The sequence below is a fragment of the Haliotis asinina genome, chromosome 1 (assembly GCF_037392515.1).
Source record: "Haliotis asinina isolate JCU_RB_2024 chromosome 1, JCU_Hal_asi_v2, whole genome shotgun sequence".
Taxonomy (NCBI): Eukaryota; Metazoa; Mollusca; class Gastropoda; order Lepetellida; family Haliotidae; genus Haliotis; species Haliotis asinina.
The window spans coordinates 95,705,992-95,725,707 of NC_090280.1; the positions used below are offsets into that span (position 1 = coordinate 95,705,992).

The window sequence follows — 19,716 nt, forward strand, 5'->3', positions numbered from 1 at the left end:
TGACGGTCCTTCTTTTACCGACAGATGCATACCACTGTAACAAACACTTAAACGATGTCGCCACTTATCGCTGGTCCAGCGTCCAGCACGGAAAGATCATTTTCTCCAGTACCATTCCCTGTAAACTGAGCCACATTCAATATCACACAGAATGTTTTGATGAATATTGCACATGGTGTCGCTTCTTATTGTTTTGCTAAATGTTAAATGACTACTGAATATTGGAGGGACTGAATATTTCTCCGAAAGCTGCAGTGTTTGTCTATTCAATGAGGTCGTCCAGCAATAAAACTCATTCCAATCGTCCTTGATTGAGTCTACTCAAGGCTTTCATCTCAGGTAAATTGCACTTCTGTCTGAGTGACCGATGACTTTCCCATTCTGGAACAACCTGATCTTGTCATCAGAAGATTTATCTGTAATCAACTTAGTTCGTGGTCGATGTATATATCAGCCTTTTATTACTGAGGCTCTTGGTGATTATGTGTCCGCTTCTGTATTTAGACTATATGTGTTGGCTCTATCATGTTACTATCTGTCTGTCTATCTTTATATCCGTGGCGTCAGCTATCCATCTATCCATTCATCAGAACACCCATCCATCTTTACATCGAACTATGTTCGACCAGTACGACATGTTACAACTCGGTATGTGGAGCAATCAAGGCGTTGAATGCTTGACACTCTGATGCAGTTTCGTGAATTCTACTTTCCTAAATAATGTGCACCGATCGGATCATTGCAGAGCCAGGGTCTCAACTCTGCGCTACTAGATAAAGCACATAAGATAAATGTGGCTGCCGTTGGACAAAGCCATTGTTAACCGGATCCCGCTACAGATAACCTTTCATGCTGAATACAAACATCAGCCTGAAAATGCCCATTGCACAAAGTCCAGTTTAATCACCTAAACAGTACAGGCTTTCTACGACCTTTAAAAATGACAATCTACTTTCAGACCACAATCAATCCTCTTGATTACCATCATCAGATCAGCTACTCTGAATCTCTTAGTGCGTCTCCTACACTACCAATCCAGTGGTTGAAGACTACTTATTTCATTCCTTGTCAGTTCTCCTCCAGGGGATATGATTAAATCGATTGTTTTCTCGACTGATTTCGCTACGATCAGCTCCCGAACCACAACCCTGTCTTGTATTATTAAACATCCCCGTATGAGCATCCTTCTTGACACTGCTCTTCCCAACTTCCAAATGCGCATGAAAATTCCGATCCCCTGTCTACTTCAGAATCATTTGTGCGAGACAGGTTTCAAGTTAAAACAACGTGTACTCATCCATTAGTTCTCTTGAGAAGTTTAATATTAAAACTGCCTGATGTCGATTTGAAATTTTATTTGATCTTTTTGTGGGATATCCTAAGCTGGAAATTGGTCGTTTCGTGTCTGAGATTGTTAATGCCAATGGCTTGGAATTTAATGTTTTATTGTTGCATTTTATTTTCGGGGTCAAATTTATGACTTGAATTTACTCCAAGTTGGGGCTTAAAACACATCGATTCGGTATGTCTGATTTCAGATGTTAGCATGGACTGTCATTCGTCACGATGATGTGGCATGTTAGTCTGGAAGACCGGTTTAGTTGCATTTAATACATGCACGATTTACCATTAACCGTGGCTTGAGAAGGGATGATGTTCCCACAAGAAACATTCATCTTCCCTTGTGGCACCATAGAACATGTTTCCCCCATTAAGTGGAATGAATATAAACTAAACATAACAATGATTTCGAGTACGTCATTCACAGACATGTCTTTGAATGCCTTTCACAAACTTTTGTGGCTCAGTAGATATTTTAGTAGAGCCTTTAATCAGTCCAGTGAATAGGCGAGTTAATGAGAGAATGCTGTTTTTTGTCATTTGAAGTCAATATTATAGTCCTTGTGGGAGGAGGTACCTCAGTATCGAAAACCTTGGTCCGATTCCCCACACAGGTATAAAATGCCCAACATATTTCTTCTATCGACAGCCGTGATACTACAGAATAGTGTAAAAAGCTCAATCAGTCAGCAGTATGGTCACATGCTTTACATTGCTTTGTGCGAGAAATTGAAGCTGTAAGGCGGCAGTCGGTAAATAATGGAGTCTGGACCAAGCGATCCAGGGATTGACGAACAGGAGCATGCTCCAGTTTGGATTCGATATGAACGGGCTGTCCTGCTTCCCCAAGCATCTGTGCCTGAAGGCCGCTTCTAGACCAGATCTTCATATAGGCCATGGCTTCGTTAGGCGTTAGTGCTCCAGACTATTAGTGTAGATATCCTTTCTTATTTACACTCTCAAAACCGCAGCTGAAGTACTGTAAGCAAGACGCGATTAAACAACTCTGCCTTGGTACTTTTTTTATTCTTTGATACTTAAAACAGTTCTTTAAGCACTCAAAGGGTCTTTTCAAAGGAGAAACGCTTCTGTAAATAAGTACATTATCTACGTGTATACAACTGCTAACGTACATCGTTACAGAAGTATTCAATGTGACCGGAATGGTTTTCGCCTTGAATACACACATCGACTTCTTGCTCTTACTTGAATGTACACTATGCTTTTTTATCATATATTTTAAGCAGAAACTTTCCTCAGATTAGATCCTGGTACGTTTACTTCAATGCGTTTCCGGCCAGATTTAGCACATTGTAACTTTCTGTGTCTAATTACGATGTCAAAGATTTTCGCTAGACGCCGTTGTGAAGTCATAAATCAATAGGTTCCTTTTTTCCATTTAACCTGTTAATTGGATTCTTTTTAAGGAAACTTTGTATTATTTAGTGTTGACATTGTGTTATATTTAACACGGTGGGAATGCATCCAAAGGAATAAATTTGTGGCATTGACCGATGAACCTCAAGAACATCTCATTTGTATCTGTGTCTTTTCAATACAGAAAGTTAGTAATGTTGACCTTTGAATTCCATTAATTTTTCACCATTCTCTGATAGCCCGTATGAATGATTAACTTCAAAATATTGATCTAAGGGTTTGCTTGAAGACGCTCTTATTTGTGTACTTTTTTAAAAATTATATTTTGTAACATATTTATATTTCTTTTGTGCTTGCGCGCGAGCGTATGTATGCGTGCGCGCGCGTGTATATGTGCGTGTGTGTTTTTTAGATCATTATCACTGTTGTTTCGTTGTAGGCATTTCCACTAATAACAGCGAATAATCAGGATAGCAAACAACATCAGTTCGTTCTGTACTGAAGTTAGTTCATTGCATTATATATATACTATATTTAGTCAGGGCTATTTTCTGTAAACGTATAATGTGTACACGACAACGATAACTCCGAATTCGATTTCTGTATGTGTCGCGCTTGGCTATCCGTCCCACAGGGTAGTACTGACATTAACGTTCTAACGTCCGTCTAATAATAGACCAATGTGCATCCAACAAGGCAATGTGGACATTAATGCTTAAAGATCCATAATAACCATTATAACCCCAGACATAATATCTTCCTTATAAAATACTTGGTATTTAAAGGTAATTATAACCCGAAGGAATAAACATTTGATAATCAGTAAGGAAGAAGAAATGAAATGTTGACCATATTTCAAGCGCCATCAGCAACAGTCTCTGAAAAGACTGATCAGTGAAAATTGATCAGTGCCCAAAGGAATGTTTGAATGTAATACTGAAAGGAAATGTTGAATTCGTTTCACTGTAAATCGTGCCATAATGGGATAAAGTCAGAGAGACTAATGAGTCAAAGTCTCTGATGCAGCATCGCTTTCCTCTTGACTTTTACAGTTGTGTCAATGACATTCTCGTTCAAGTACAGTTAAAGCTGTCAAAACCGGCATCTTTCCAATTCGGTAAGTTGTCAACACTGGCAAAAAATGTCAGCCCCATCCATGGCTTGTACATTTACCATCAGCTCTACAGTCCATCACTTTGACTAACCCGGATTATTTCTTCTGTCCCACTAAGTGCCAGTTTAGACAGCTTCCATTGAGGAAACTGACGATTTTTTTACTTTTGAACAGAATGCTTGGAGGTTCTATGAATTCTTTCTTTATCACATTTTTAATGTAAGCTGTTATAAGCTAAGATGGTAGCTAAAACAAGATACTAATCATTGACCCGAATAATATATTGTCGAACTGATATATGTGTGGTGAGATTGCTATTTTGTGTTAGCTGTAGGTGGCCAGTTTAATATATATACAGAGATGAACAAGGCATTTCATATCAGTAATCCAGTTATTTACAACCCTGTCAATGAAATCAATAAGGTAATTGTACTTTTGACGAAGCGTGACATAGGTCCAATGTTCACAAATGTCAACACATTCCTGTGTAGATAGGTGACACTCCACATTGCCATCAAGGCTAAATATAATCCTCTCATTGGGTGTTGCAAACAGCATGGTTGTTTGGTCGCGAGAAAGCGCCACGTCTATTACGAAAGGTCAAAGAAGGTACCATCCCTTCCGAGCCAACATGGAGGCTGTCCGGTTTTGTGACTTACATGTGCAAGCATAGGAGACACTGTGCCAGCTTACATCATAATCAGTCTCGAAAACAACTGCGGAAAAAAGCTATTTAGACGGACGTACTGTATATGGCATGCATGATGAAATGTCTGATGGTTTATTTAAAAGTTCGGAACAGGTCATTGTAGGGTCATAAAAACGCAATATGCCACTCAGAGCATCATACGACCTCAACATACAAAGGGCTCATAGCCCTTATGTCTTTTCAGTATGTATGAATATTAGAAATCTGTCCGACCAATAATGAAGTTTCATTATTGACACGTCTGATGCACTTTGACATGGGCTGTCATGAACACGAAAGACCCATGTATCATCCAAAAATGCCCACAGAACCAACACGTGTTGGAAATTAACAGCACAAACGTGATACCAGAGTAATAACTTGGCTCGACCTGCAGCGGAAGGAACCCATCGGGGCACACTTGGCGTGTCTCTTGTCTGGTGTAGGACAGGAAGAGTCCTCGAATGCTCTGCCAGTTCATTTAAAAAGTATTTTCCCACACCCTCTTTCTATACAGCACATTGATTTTTTTGTCTGTGTCTTTCGTGTACTTCCGGCTTTGTTGTACGTACTGAGTGCAACCGGTAGACCCAGTAAAACAGATGGTGTCATGGTGGCGGGAACTGCAAGTCTGTCAAAGTGGTGGCATCTTACTAAGACGGCCTACTGTGATAGTAAATTAGTTTTGAAAAGTGCTCATAAACCGCACTGGTGTTGTGCAATACTGATGACCAGAATGTTGTGAAAGGATGTTCTTGTGATTTTGCCTCAGGAATATGGCTTCTCCATCATCATCACACCTTCATCATCATCGTCGTCATCGTCTTTTTCATCATCCGGATCATGATGATGATGATGATCATTATCATCATGTTCCCAAAAGTCTGAGTCCTAACCTTCCGCCACTGAATCAACTTTTTCAAAAGTCGCATCATCATCATCATCATCATCATCATCATCATCATCATCATCATCATCATCATCATCATCATCATCATCATCATCGCCGTCGTTGTTGTCATCATCACATGTATCATCATTATCGCCATATCGCCTATCCATTTGCACATCTGTGACCGTAAGGCTTCCCAGAATCCAATGAACATATGATGGCAGGTTTCATCAAGGTGTTATACGTTTTAAGACCCGCAACGCTATGACCTGTCCTGATTAAGCTCACGTCGCTGTTAGCACTGAAAACGGTTGGACTGCGGTTTACACGCAGTGAAAAATTGGGGTGATATGGTATGGCGCAATGCATACAGTAAAATCAATGGTGTACAACGAGTACATACTTCATTAAACTCAAACTTAAAATTAATTACACCTAACCACATTGTTGAATAAGTTTGATATGAGGTAACCGAATGATCTACGAATGAACCTCCATGTCCTGAGGACTTATCTCCACTTATAAACTTGTATATATCTAAAGTGCTGCGTAGGATATCGACTATCAGTGATAAGTCGTATATCAATACGGTACCCACTATGCTATAAAACGACACGTATGCCAATTCATGTGATTAGACGAATCATGGCTTTCATTCGCTCAGCGAGTGCTTCATCGTCATCATATTGTAATGAGTGTTTGATCTTCCTTACTGGGGTATAGTATTTGGTATGTGTTATATCTAAATTGGATGCAGCAGACATCAAACGCCACATCTGATTACAATACGCACGGTTGTGCACGTATGTCTAGACCAATCGCTTGCATAACACCTTTACTTCGTCCATCTCTGCCCCGTCTACTGAACAACAACTTCGACGACGCGTCTGCTACATCCCTGTCTCCTCGGCTACATCTATATCTCGGATGTGAAAATGTCTTTTACAAAATAATTGACTTCCTTTGGCAATGATTGCTGAATTAAGATCACCTTTGGTTCAGCAAAGTAGAATGGCACCGCCAGAGATGATCATTACACAACCAAATACCGTGTGTCTGTAGAATTCAAAATATGTCTCCACTCCGTCAGCGATTTTGCCAGTCTATTATCATTCTAGGAAACCTATTATCATTGTCCCCTAAATGCTTCGGAACATCTAAAACAAGATTCAGCCACGTTGCATTCAGGAAAAAGTAATTCCTCGTTTGAAATGTTAGTTGTATTGGATAAGAGGGAATCGAGCAGATATGGTGGTAGGTGAGTATAGGTTGTGTATGAACTGGTTGCGATTTATCAACTTCTACTTGAAAGGGGTGACCACGGCATAGATAAATGATGACATCGGACCCGTACAATGTAAATGAATGATGACATGGTGGTGACATTGTAGTGACATCGTACTCCTACACTGTAAATCCATGATCACTGGACTAGATTTATTCATGGCATCGTATAACAATGGCGACGATCTATGCTTGTCATGTCAACCATTATTTTGTTTGTCCAGACTTGAAGGTCAGACTGACCCATTAATCTGTCTAACCGAACATAGAGAATGAATAATACGGTGTGTAACAATAAAAAGTAAATTATTTCACTTTTAATTAAAAACCCAACGCCTCCAATAAATCGCAAACACCTCAACAAACTACAATGTTCCATGTATGCACCATATAGCATCCTTGTATTGCGTATAGAAGGCAATGAGGCCAACAGTACAGCATGTGTAAAACAGAAAGATAAAGACCTGTATATGCGCCACATTGATAATGTGGATCTTATGACAATTGATATGAGTATATATTCACAGTTTCGTTTCGATCGGAGTACAGACACTTTTTAAGAAAGATACATAATCTTAAAAGTCTATTCTTATCGCTTGTTTTCATCAGTTCAATAAACATTTCGACACGCGGGCGCATACGACAGTATTCAGGTAGATATCTAGCACGATTCTCATTGAAAAGAGGACATACTAATATGATATGGAATTCATCGTCTAGTTCAGTCATACAGGAACTACAAAACGCAGTTTAATAGTTTTGGAGTATCTATGCGGATTAACATTAAAATCATGTACATTACAAACATCTCCGTAAATATTTTGAGCTAACAGTTACATTTTTTTGTTCAAGAGAATATATTTCTTTTAACATTTCATAGCTTTCTTTGTGCCTCTGTATGGCAGCTGACGTAAAATCCTGATCCAGAATGACAGAAGGCTAATATAGCTGTATATTTCAATTGGATAACGACCGCATTCTGCCAGCGCGGCTTTACTTGATGCCCTAGAGCCAATTTGTAATACAAAGCTTCAAAGCTTGACTGAACCCTTTCAATTGGTTTACTTTTTTTCCCATCCCCAGCTCAGCCCCATATACAAGTATAGACTCAATCTTGCCATCAAATAGCTTGAATGCTGCCTTAGTGGGCAGATTTTGTATTTTGTTGCTTACACGTTTAATTGTGTAAAATGCCTTTTCTGCTTGTTGTGAAAGTGTCTCACATGCTTTTGCAAACATGTTTCTACAGGAGAATACACCATACGCACCATGCTGTAACTCGACCTGCTCATTATTCATTTCGTACACCCAACGCATTTAAACACTTGGCATCAATATGGATTTCTCTGTTAAAGCGTCTTACAATTTTCGCTTCTTCCCGCCGACAGATCTTGATAAAGTGTTCTCCCAATACAAACTGGCACTCGACAAGACTCCGAGGTAGTAATGCGGGCGGTTGATTAAATATCAGTTATACTGGGAGGGAAATATGTTGGGAAGCACCGTGCAGGATGAACAGCAATATGACATACGTATAGGTAATAACTTGACTGAAACCCTCACGCGTTGAATACCGAGATTGAATAAGTCAATGAGTTATGGCACCTGTTACGACTGTCTTCGATTCCCATGGGAGATCGATGGATAATATATTGGAAATTAAACTCTAAAGTAATTTATCTTAATTAGTCCGTGTAATGATTAATTTTGATAAATTTTCACTTCGTTTAAGAAGAGTTGATCGATGATGGCTTCGGAGAGTTAACGAGTATGCTTGAGGAAAGAATCAATAAGATTTAGACGGAACGTTCCCCCGGAGACAAGAGGGTTAGGAGAACATTACTGGTTTTCTCTTTTAAAGTTTTTAAGAGCATCATGTAAAAACGCAGAATGTCACATATCAAATTGGAATAACTGGAATCTCTGACGCTGCAAGGCAAACCCCAGTCCTTTTCATTCCCCTGAGTGCTGGCCTCTCTGGGAAAAAAGTTTGAAAATAATTCAGTTAACCTGAGAAATTTGTGACTGAAGCCTCCCTTTTTAAGGATTGGTAATATATTTCAGGTAAAGATTGGGGTGGGTGAAAAGTGGCTTGGTGAAGGAAGGGGGAGTATCCGGGGAAACTGAATGCGATGAAAATGTGACACAGCAAGAGGGCCGGGAGGGAAGCCATCAAGCTAGTCATCTACTTTGTGAACGCTTTTTGCGATGAACATGAGGGCAGTTCTCAAAATCGCAGAGTAGGAGGCTGTAAGTACCTGGGGCGGATTGTTGGCGTAGATCCTAGAAACAGAACCCTTGGGAAACCGTCTCAAGGATCTAAATTGTATTAGATTGCAAATTCAAAATTATCTATATTTTCATCTTACTGTTCCGATTCGGACAGGGCTTGGTAGCAGTGTTCCATATCAATGTCTGGGGAATATTTACCACTTGTTGTTTATGTTTTTATATGCAACAATAATTTGCTCTTGTTATGTATGATTCCCAAGGTGAAACGAAGCTGTAAACGGAAGTACAGAACTTGATGTGGAACCAACTAACACCAAAGCAATATGATATAAATTTTGGTCCGAACATGTATATAATCTCGTTTCTTTCATCTTAGTGTAATATCAGTAATGTTTCTTTTCTTTGGAAATCCAACTCGCTCAATACGGTGAAAAGGATCATTTGGTGCACTGCCCTGTAATACCGCCCAGAACGGTTTATGTCCGATTCTGGAAAAACTCTTCTTCACCTACTAAAGAAGATCTTCGCGCAGTCGGGCTCAAGACGGAGTTCCGCACGGTATCACACGATTCAGTTTTAAGATGTATACGGTCTACATCATTGATATATCAAAAACATAGTACACCATAGAGATGACACTCTGTCGAGACATAGCATAACCTCTGTCTATCATTGACTATCACAATGCATTACACCTGGACATTATTACATTATGAATAACATTCTCACATAACGTAATGTTTGAGGTTTTGTTGTGTTCGTACAAAACGCGTGTGTGGTTTTTAGGGTGTATGCGGAAGATAAGGGCCTGAACACAAAAATGAGATGCTAGAACACGCAGAGATCTGAAAACCTCCAATGACAGGTCAAGCTAGATCGATCTTTCCCAAACTTTGACTGTTGAAAGTGTTTAAAACATATTCTGACAAAAATGTGGATTCGATATCTGAAATGTTAGAGGTGAAAAATTCAGGAAAGACTGACTGATAGCTGAGATTGTAAGAAAATACTTCACAGTGGCTATTGAAAGTCTCTCCAGTTTCAAATGTTCATCCCACTGAAATGTTGCTGGATTAGAAAACACATTCTGACTTTCAGTTTCATCTCGTATTTGTCGTTTTCACGTTCAGCATTAAACCTTTGGCAGAGACCATATACTGGTAACCGTTAAAAAGATCGAAAATAAACTACTCTTGTTTTCGTTATTCTTCTTTCAACTTTCAGAATAAAGTGCATAAACAATTTTATCTTTAGAACGGCACTGCTGAATAGCAAAATACTTTTTGTTCATCTTCCAACAAAGCCACGGTCCATATTTGAGCAACATCGGGCAGCATTACACATTTGAACGTCACGAATGTACTGATACACATCGGATGTCGAATAATGAATTATAAACTTCAGATATCTGGTTTATCGTTATTTGTAATTAAAATTCACCGATATAGAGACAGAAGTTGCCGATCCACACTCATATCACCACTTTGCAAACTGTAGCTACACACCACGACATCATGTCTGGAAAACACGGCATCTTATCCATTAAACATTATTCCACACACTCTCGGGAATCAAATACATTCTTCCACCAGCAGAATATCTGAATCTCAAGCATGACGATAGATCTCCAGCTGATTCGGCCTGGCATCTAATCGAACGTAAGTTGTGGACAAAAGGCAGTCTTCGGGAAGTTTTATTTGAACAATGGAAACATCTTTGAGAAAGAATCTCGCTGCCTGTCAATACACCAATGGTCCTCAGGCTTAGATCGCAATAAAGACGACACCAGAACCAGATTGCCATGCAAAATCTATAAATAATATCATTCCAGTGATATCCCCGCTCAATGTGAAGATAAGGGTGTCCGAGGATGTACATAAATGCGTCCCACTCCGTCGGCCTTCATTCTAGCTCATTAAACCGAAATCGGCCATGGAATCGATGGCGCTAACGACAAGCGTTTCCGTTATCCTTGCATCTAGTCAAAATATGAGTTTCTTCCCTCACAAAGTATCTAAGACGCCCTGGATCACGTCTCCGAGTTAAATCACGAAATAAATGACCTCCCTGTTAACCTCATTAAACTTGTGGAGAGATCGAGATTGATGTTTCTTGCCTTGTGGTCTTGTTTAACAGCGTTGGCCTTGACCCTCGACATCAACGACGCTAGCGTAAACCAAGATCAATAGCAGAGACAACACAAGCTGAATTCTGGAATCAGCATGACGCTAATTCAAGAAATGTCAACGTGTTCCAGCAGTACAAAACAACAAATGTAAACGCGGTCTCTCTGTGCCTAGAATGAAACTTCAAGGACAAAGTGATCAAAAACTGGGCTCCACGGGAGAATATCTCTTTGGAATGAGACTTCGATGAAAACGAATCGCAATTCTGTGCCGATCCTTGCCATCACAATGAGATATCAGTAATATCTCTGCCACTGAAACTGACTAGTTGTATCTTCTGCTCACTAAAAATGGTTACTTAGGAGACAATCCAACTGGAAAGTCATTGTACGTCCCACTGTAGATCACTTAACATCTTTATACTGGAACCGAGCAATTAGTGTGTTTGTTCCAAATTAGGACAGGGTCCAATGTGAATTTCAGAATTATGTACTGTTCCTTCGCTCGCTCATTCACTCACTCACTCACGGTTAGTATCATCAACGGTAATGGTAGGGTATTTATGTATGCAATATTGTGTGGGAAAGTGTTTCCATTTTGACCTTCACCTTGCAGGTATCGCAACCGGAAGCGTGTACAATGACCTCATCCTGAAGCACCATGGTTTCCCTGGGGAGGGGGTGAGAGACAGCCGGGTGGTAATGGTGAAGACCCACGAGTGGGGGAGTGAACATCGTCGGGAGTTCTCCCGTGCTGTGCTTCTCATTCGGGACCCCTTCGACTCCCTCCTGGCGGAGTTCAACCGGCGTTACGGGGGTCACAGGGGTCATGCCCTTCCACATGACTTTGACAAAGGTAGGTCAAGGACGGGCATGGGCAAACGTCAGGGTTTACAAGCACCGTACCCATTCGAGATTCGAATCTGGATTGGCCTGCTTTAATCATTGGGGTATCCATCAGTCATCATCGTCATACGTAGGAAGAGAAGATATTCACGTCACACGTTTATTACTTTAGACCTGTTGACTCGCACACGTTATTTTCTCCTGGAATGAACGAACGAATTAGCCACCGCCTGTCTTCTCCTCCAGTAGCTCAGTCAAATCATCACTGTACTTCTTTAGAATAGAAATCTTGTCGAGACCTTGCAAAAACATTTATAGCGTCTGACCGGTTATGTCTAATGAAGTACTTATGTGAGAGTTTCGGAGTCTGACAGCGTTGCAGTCTAGTCCAAAAAAAGACATATGACATGGGCTGGCCTTAGGAACAAATCAACGGAGAGATATGTGGATGTTTGTGTACTAGTCCAACTTCTTAATGCCTCTCAAAAAATTTAGCAGATATCTGTCGGTTCCGAATTACCGCACAGTGTCTGAATGTGGTATCTCAGCGGCTTGGTATCTCAGTGAGTAAAAGCAGGTGTTAGTCTCAGGTAGTACAAACAGCCACACAGGCGACTTTTGACACTACACTACAGTTCTACTCAGCTCACCTCTGGTACCCCTGGTAACGTGAACACCCCTGACCAGCCAGGCATTGTCATGGAAACGCTGAAGTAGTCGGCTGTATCTGTATGTTCGTGGTTCCACCATGTTGCTGATACGGACGCCAGTAAAGACTCTCCTATGTCACATCTGCTCACAGTATCATAGTCCGATGTCGTACTCTTGTGTATATCAATGGCACAGATGGTATTATTGACAGTTCAGAGCTGGCAACTGAGGATATGGAAGATTTTGTTTGTGAACAGTATCCTTGTTATTGTGGTTTGGTTCTACTATTGATTTAAATCTCCAGGCTGAAATATTGGCCGACCGTCGCCGTATACCTGGAATATTGCTTATTGCGATGAATCAAAGAAACAAAGTACCATCACTGCAGCAGCCCTTCGACTACTCATTCACACCACGTCTACTGCACTCATTCATGTTACAAATGGTCACATGTACTATATTTACTCCGTAACTACCACCTCTGATACTGCTACTTTTACAACTTATTCTACTTACGGCTCCACCATGACACAACATGGACATGCATACTCGCTAATTCCCATATTTGTTTACAGACTGGCAAAAGTACGTCTCTCTCCAGTCACGTGAGTGGGTGGACATGAACGCTGATTGGCTGAAATTCGATGGACCACTCCTCATTATGCAGTACCGCGACCTCCGGGCCAACATGCTCAATGAAACCAGAAGGCTGTTCAACTTCCTGAACATGCGCGTCAGTGACCCGGAACTGGTGTGCATGGTATCCAACGCGCATGGCAACTTTAAACGACCAAAGATTGAGGTGTTACCTCAAGTTCGATACTCGTACTTCATGCGATCGACAATCGGAAAATATATACAGAATGTTACTAAGGAAATACAGAACTATTATAAACTGCGAAAAAGTTAATTTTTCACGTCAATAAAATATTTTGTATTTTTTGCATACGTGTTGATGCTGATTTACTTTTTTCAAAAGTTTTGAAGAGACAAACATACCACGTGACCATGGTGGTTCCTCCTCTGTACAGTGGAACGCCTGAGTACCTGAGAACCTGAGTAATTCAGCACTAATCCTTGAATGTGGGTGACCTGCAGCACTTCGAGTTTTTCTTCACATAGAGTTGAAACACAGTGTTATCATACCTTATATGTAATGCAATATAATCTGATTTGACAAACTAGTGTTTACAGAATTCCGTGTACAACGCTTTTGAGGGATACAACAAAACATGAATACCCCACTATTGCACGCACATACACACACACACACACACACACACACACACACACACACACACACACACACGACGCAAGCCATAAGGATAGATTTTTACCCGTATATGTACATGCACAGAGGGAAATGGTAGTACATTTAGGGCTTATGACATGGAGTGGGCTTTATGTTGACCTGTTAACTAACACTGCAAGGTTGAAATCTGCCTTCATACAAAACCAGTATTTAGTATAATATACAATTGGGAACAATAGCATTATTTTTTAAAATATCTGAAGTCGGTGTTGAATTATAACTCTTTAACGTATTCCATAAAGTGTTTGAAGCAAACAAGGGGCACGCTTTGTAAGGAATCTTGGATTATGAAACCCACTAGGCGTCCAGTCAGCTTAAAACCTGACGATAAATATTCATCGGTACGGAATGCACAGTCATGTACTCGGCAGTAAATGGGGTTCTTTACTACGTGACATTGTAAATATCACAAACATGTTCATCCGTGACATTGTAAACATCACAAACAGGTTCCTCCGTGGGATTGTAAATATCACAAACATGTTCATCCGTGACACTGTAAACATCACAAACATGTTCATCCGTGACATTGTAAACATCACAAACATGTTCATCCGTAACAGTATCACAAACATGTTCATCCGTGACATTGTAAACATCACAAACATGTTCATCCGTAACATTATCACAAACAGGTTCATGGGACAAATGTGGTGGAATAAGAACATTACAAAGTATGTGTAGTTGATGGTACTGGCATGTACGAACAACATTCTAGTGTTCACACACGTCTATATTTCAGGTATATATCAGCGATCTGAAAATGATCAAATCTGGACCAGACAATCCCGTAATGGATATTATGAGCATCGATCCAAAGGGAGGTATTATCAAGATCAGCAAACCTGACCTGGCCTCTTACCACAAGCATACAAGCATGGGTAAATGAAGATCATTTTATGTGTGTCATTATTCCTATATCAGGGTGTTTTTGACAACTGAGAGAGGAGCAGGCAAAATTGATGCCCAGCATACATAGTCATGATACATACTGAACACACAAAAGTAAACGGTCATGGGATGTCTTTATGAAAGAGTGTGCCCAGTCTTCACAACACCAATCACTCAAATATTGATGATCCCTGCATGTTTAAATCAGCATATCAACAATATTTCAGTGCAAAGATTGGGTTATTGTAAGTGCAAAGGTTACGATATGCACTTTTACGATATGAGGTTCATGTCAAGCGTTAGGTAGGGTAACGACAAGCACATTCTACCGTCTGGTGCGTACTACTGTAACAGACACACGAAACTAAGGCGCTCGTCCCACATCCAGCACCGAGGGGTAATTTTCTCCAATACCATTCTCTGTAAACAGAGCCACAGTCAATATCACACATAATGTTACAATGAATATTGCACGCGGTGCCGCTTCTCATTGTTCTGGTGAATGTTAAGTGACAGCGAATATTGGTGGGATTTCTCCGAATCATGCAGTGTTTGTCTAATCAACAAGGTCATCCAGCAATATAACCTCTCTATTATGATCTCTGTCTGAGGATCCTCCTTGGCCACTGGCTGACGTTGAATGAATTTTCTAACTTCCAACTGTACACGGAAATCCAGATCTCCTTTCTACTTCAAAGTCACTGTTGCGAGACAAGCCTCAAGATAAACAAGGTGAATACGTCCATTAATTTCCATGGGCATTTCAATGTAACAAGTGGTGGACGTCGATTTAAAAATGTATATGCTTGTTTAAGATGGGAATAGGTTCGTTTCATGCCTGAGAATGTTCAAGTTGATGACTTGATGTTTTATTGTTGTGTTTTATTTTTGGTCAAATTTAGGACTTGAGTTTACTCCAAGTGGGTGCTAAAACCCATCGATTAGGTATGTCTGATTTCAGATGTTAGTGTGGGGTCTTATTCGTCACTTTGAAGTGATCTGTCACATTAATGCATACTCGATTTACCATTAAGCGTGGCTTGAGAAAGGATAGTGTTCCCACAAGAAACATTCATCTTTCCTCGTGGCACCAGAGAGCATGTTAATCCCATTAAGTGGAATGAATAAAGCAATACTTTAATAAATCAAGCATAACAACAGCTTTTATTTAAGTCATGCACATGCAAAGACATGAAAATCTACATACATAAAGAACCCAAAATTATAGCACTCCCTGTATTTTTGCAATGATCAGTCTTCCACACGTGCATACAACTTTCCGGTCATACGTGAAACTGTGAAATGTACTCCATATGTAGATTCTGTACCATAGCACGTTTCAAAGTTTTACTCAGTTTTTCTCTTGTTTCAACCTTGATCAAACAACGTTTGATATTTGAATCCCTACACAGTGTATGAAAACCATTTCTGGTGTCACCTGTTGTGATATTGGAGGCGGTTGCATTGTTCCCCGAATTTCTTGTCACACAAGTGTTCCGAGTGTGTATTTTCTGTATTTTTTGTTATTAATTAAGTAATAAATATTATTGGGTCACAACATTTCGTATTTTGAATAATAATTATGATGGGTCACATTTTGTATAATAGATGGTGAGCATGTTTGAGATTTTGGCAACAGGCTCTCCGGAAAGATATCTGCTCATAACTCTCTATTTGTTTACTTCCGGGTTTTATTCTAGATGGTCGTATGTGCTCGAATTTCAGGAAATGACTGAATGTAAGTATAAATGCTAGTTGCCGTGTTGGAGACGGACACGGACACGGACACATTCACATTACTGGACTACAGTGGAGTGTTTTCTTTACTGATGAGATGTTCTCACACACGCCAAATCGTAATGAACAACCCGAGTGACACGGGTCACAAGTGTTTTGATGGCTAATTAATCAATTCACACCAAATGCCTTCCGATAGATTAAGAATGAAATCATATACTCGTGTGGTAAACCATATCGACGTGACACATACACATGCACAGATCTCTCCGTCAGGATAACTGGATCATTTTTCAATGGAAATCTATGGGAATGGTTTGAAAATTCGCCGTCCGGATCCGGAAGCGCGAGGTCCGGTTAAGCGAGTACAATTAATGAACATAAGTTTCGTTTCACATAAAAATGGTCCGGAAGGCTGGGTTTCCGGATATTTGGTGTCCGGGTAAACGAGGTTCGACTGTATATACATCATCGTCAACATATCCGTCAACGCTTGATACTTCATAGCCGCCGTCAGACCGCTCGCTGTGTTACATTCTGCATAACTGTTTCTCCCTCGCACTTAGACTTTGGTGAGTTTGCTATATTATATTTTTTTTACCCATTACCTTAGATTTTGTCTCACTTGTATTGTATTTGAAATCGGTATTGTGAAATTGACTTGTGATCTTGTGTAACTTGCTCTCTTTGCTACTTATAATATTTGAATGTTTCAGACTGGTCTTTGTTCTGTTTTACTAGTTCACAGGGGGTTTCTTACACCTTTTGTCACGACAAATTCTTAACCGTAACACAAGTTAATCAGTGTTAGGTATTTTTTTTTTCATTTCAAATGATAAAAACGTCATGACATACTTGACAAAATTCTTTAAAGACACAAATCTAACATTTGACAGCAACATTTCAGTATTATACTTAGTGTCGAAGTGAACTTTGGATATAAAAATACACATCGTCAGCCTTTTCCATTTCAGTCTTCTGAATTTCAAGTTTTATGTTCAGAGGGTCCATAAATCAAACAACCAAACGTAAAACCTTACTCTCCCCACATTAAAAATGTTGCATGTTGCACACAACATCCACCTATCAGCCATCTAATAAATAATTCCCTCCGATGTATTTACAGCCATTGCCAATAGATCGACATTGTTTTCACGCTGTTCTGAAACAAAAGGCAAACATGTCAATATTTTGCTTGTACTTTAGGATAATTGATTGTGTTTTTTATTCCATCATAATACATACCATTGATTACACTACACATTCACAAGAAAACTGCTTTCATGATAGCTAGGCCACTGGGCAGTGGAACCCATTCTCTGACACGATGTGAACATGTTTTCTCCTCCACAGAAAGAATAGCACGCTGAGGAGACGTGGCGGAAATTATCGCCTGTCAGGTTTCCGGAAATTGCTGCTTCGCCATGATACTGAAGACTGTCGTGTTCTTCCATCTTATTTCAGTCCCAGTATATTTATCAATATATTTGTCTCTCTAGTTTGGTTGTGTTTTCAGCCACTAGATTGTATAGTTCAACACGAATATTTACATCTCGCAGTCATGTGGAACATTGCTCAGCAACATTGATCTTTGTTATTGAACAACTGCTATGTTTCACTTACTTCAAATACGGACATAGATTCAGTGTTTGTACTTCAAATACCAACATAGATTCAGTGTTCGTACTTCGAATACAGTCATATATTCAGTGTTCGTACTTCAAATACAAGCATAGATTCGGTGTTCGTACTTCAAATACAAGCATAGATTCAGTGTTCGGACTGCACAGTTAAGCCAGCAGTTTCACAGTGGGGCTTGTAAGGACCCAACCACCGTTGTCTTGAAATTGAAAAGACCTACGTCAATACTTCCAATACCTCATGGTTATCCAGTGTTCGACATAACCGAGGTATGAAACAATATGATGTTTTACTTCGAGTTAACCGTAAATTCGACACATCCGACCGTGACACAATGGTGCTTTACTGTATTCGAATCACCCAAGTGTATGGTTGACAGCAAAATCATCTCCCCATGATGGCGTGCAATGGTAGGTTCATGGTAACTAGATGAGAGCATTTCACGAGGTATCTGTAACAAACAGACACATGCACATTTCATTAGGGACACAAAGTATTTCATTTTGATGGAAGCAGATAAGAAAAGCCAGTTCGTAAACATGGTTTAAGACGTATGTCCTTTTCGCATGCATACACGCGCCAATGCATATTGCATGCATGCATACATATCACCCCTGGCGGCATAAGGAGAGTTATCAGTACATGCAAACCAATTTAGAATGATAAGGAGATTTCTAGCACAGTGATGATGCTACTTTCAGATAGCGAATGCACACGATGTTGTCGACAATTAGATAAAAGACGGGTGTTCAAACACCGTTACTCGCAAGGAAGCTGGTAGAGATGGGCGCTTAGACTCTGTAGGAGCATCATGGCAGCACCATCACAGAAATGTCATCACTTTGTGAGAGCTGCGGGTAACCTGGGGCGTGTGTTCGGTATTCTCGTCTTTTCTAACATCGTAATTGTTGCAAGGTACTTTGGGTTAGGATACTGTCAAACTTGTTATTTAGCCTTCCATCGTGATTAGCTGTGAGTATACTAGTCCGGGGCTTGACATTTTTGTGATAAACTGGTGCTCAGATGCAAGGGTGGCCCTTGCGGTCTCAATGTACGGGGAATGACTGGTAAAAATAACTTTCTGTTTCCATGTTTAATCGAGTGATGAGTCATAGAATGGTACAAAGCGCACATTGATAGATAGGGTTGTTTTCTTGCTGTGAGAGTGCTCTAGCTCTAAGGTCGCTACATCTGTCTCCACAGGGTGGTAAGCACATGGTTATTGTGAAAACTTGTGTACCGACTATGCGTCCTGGAAGACTGACAGTTGTTCATTCCATGGCCTCGTCATTCAAAGAGAAGTGAACAGTGGTAATTGATGTTACGTGGCCTGGCAGTGGAAGTTTAAAGATTATACTCGGCTGATGGGGCTCGGTGTCAGTGTATTGTGTACGAGACAGGAGTTTTCCCGATGGACTGCGGTATAGTATGTGAGTCTGTAGCAACATAAAACTAGCATATTAGTAAGATCACACACATACACGCACACAGATATATAATCACAGTAGAGTACACACACACATACACACAAACAAACAAACAAACAAACATATACATACATACACCTATGTCATAATCATTCACA

The 19,716-nt window shown here is 40.1% G+C and overlaps 1 protein-coding gene across 1 annotated transcript in view; it reads left to right on the top strand.

Annotated features, from left to right (window-relative positions):
- Positions 1-13,460, top strand: part of LOC137284676 (WSCD family member CG9164-like) — a 32,184-nt gene extending 18,724 nt beyond the window's left edge. Inside the window, exons 2-3 of the mRNA XM_067816586.1 lie at positions 11,670-11,909; positions 13,126-13,460. Of these exons, the coding sequence (XP_067672687.1) occupies positions 11,670-11,909; positions 13,126-13,460 (575 nt within the window). The remainder of the gene's footprint in view (positions 1-11,669; positions 11,910-13,125) is intronic.
- Positions 13,461-19,716: the final 6,256 nt, after the last annotated feature.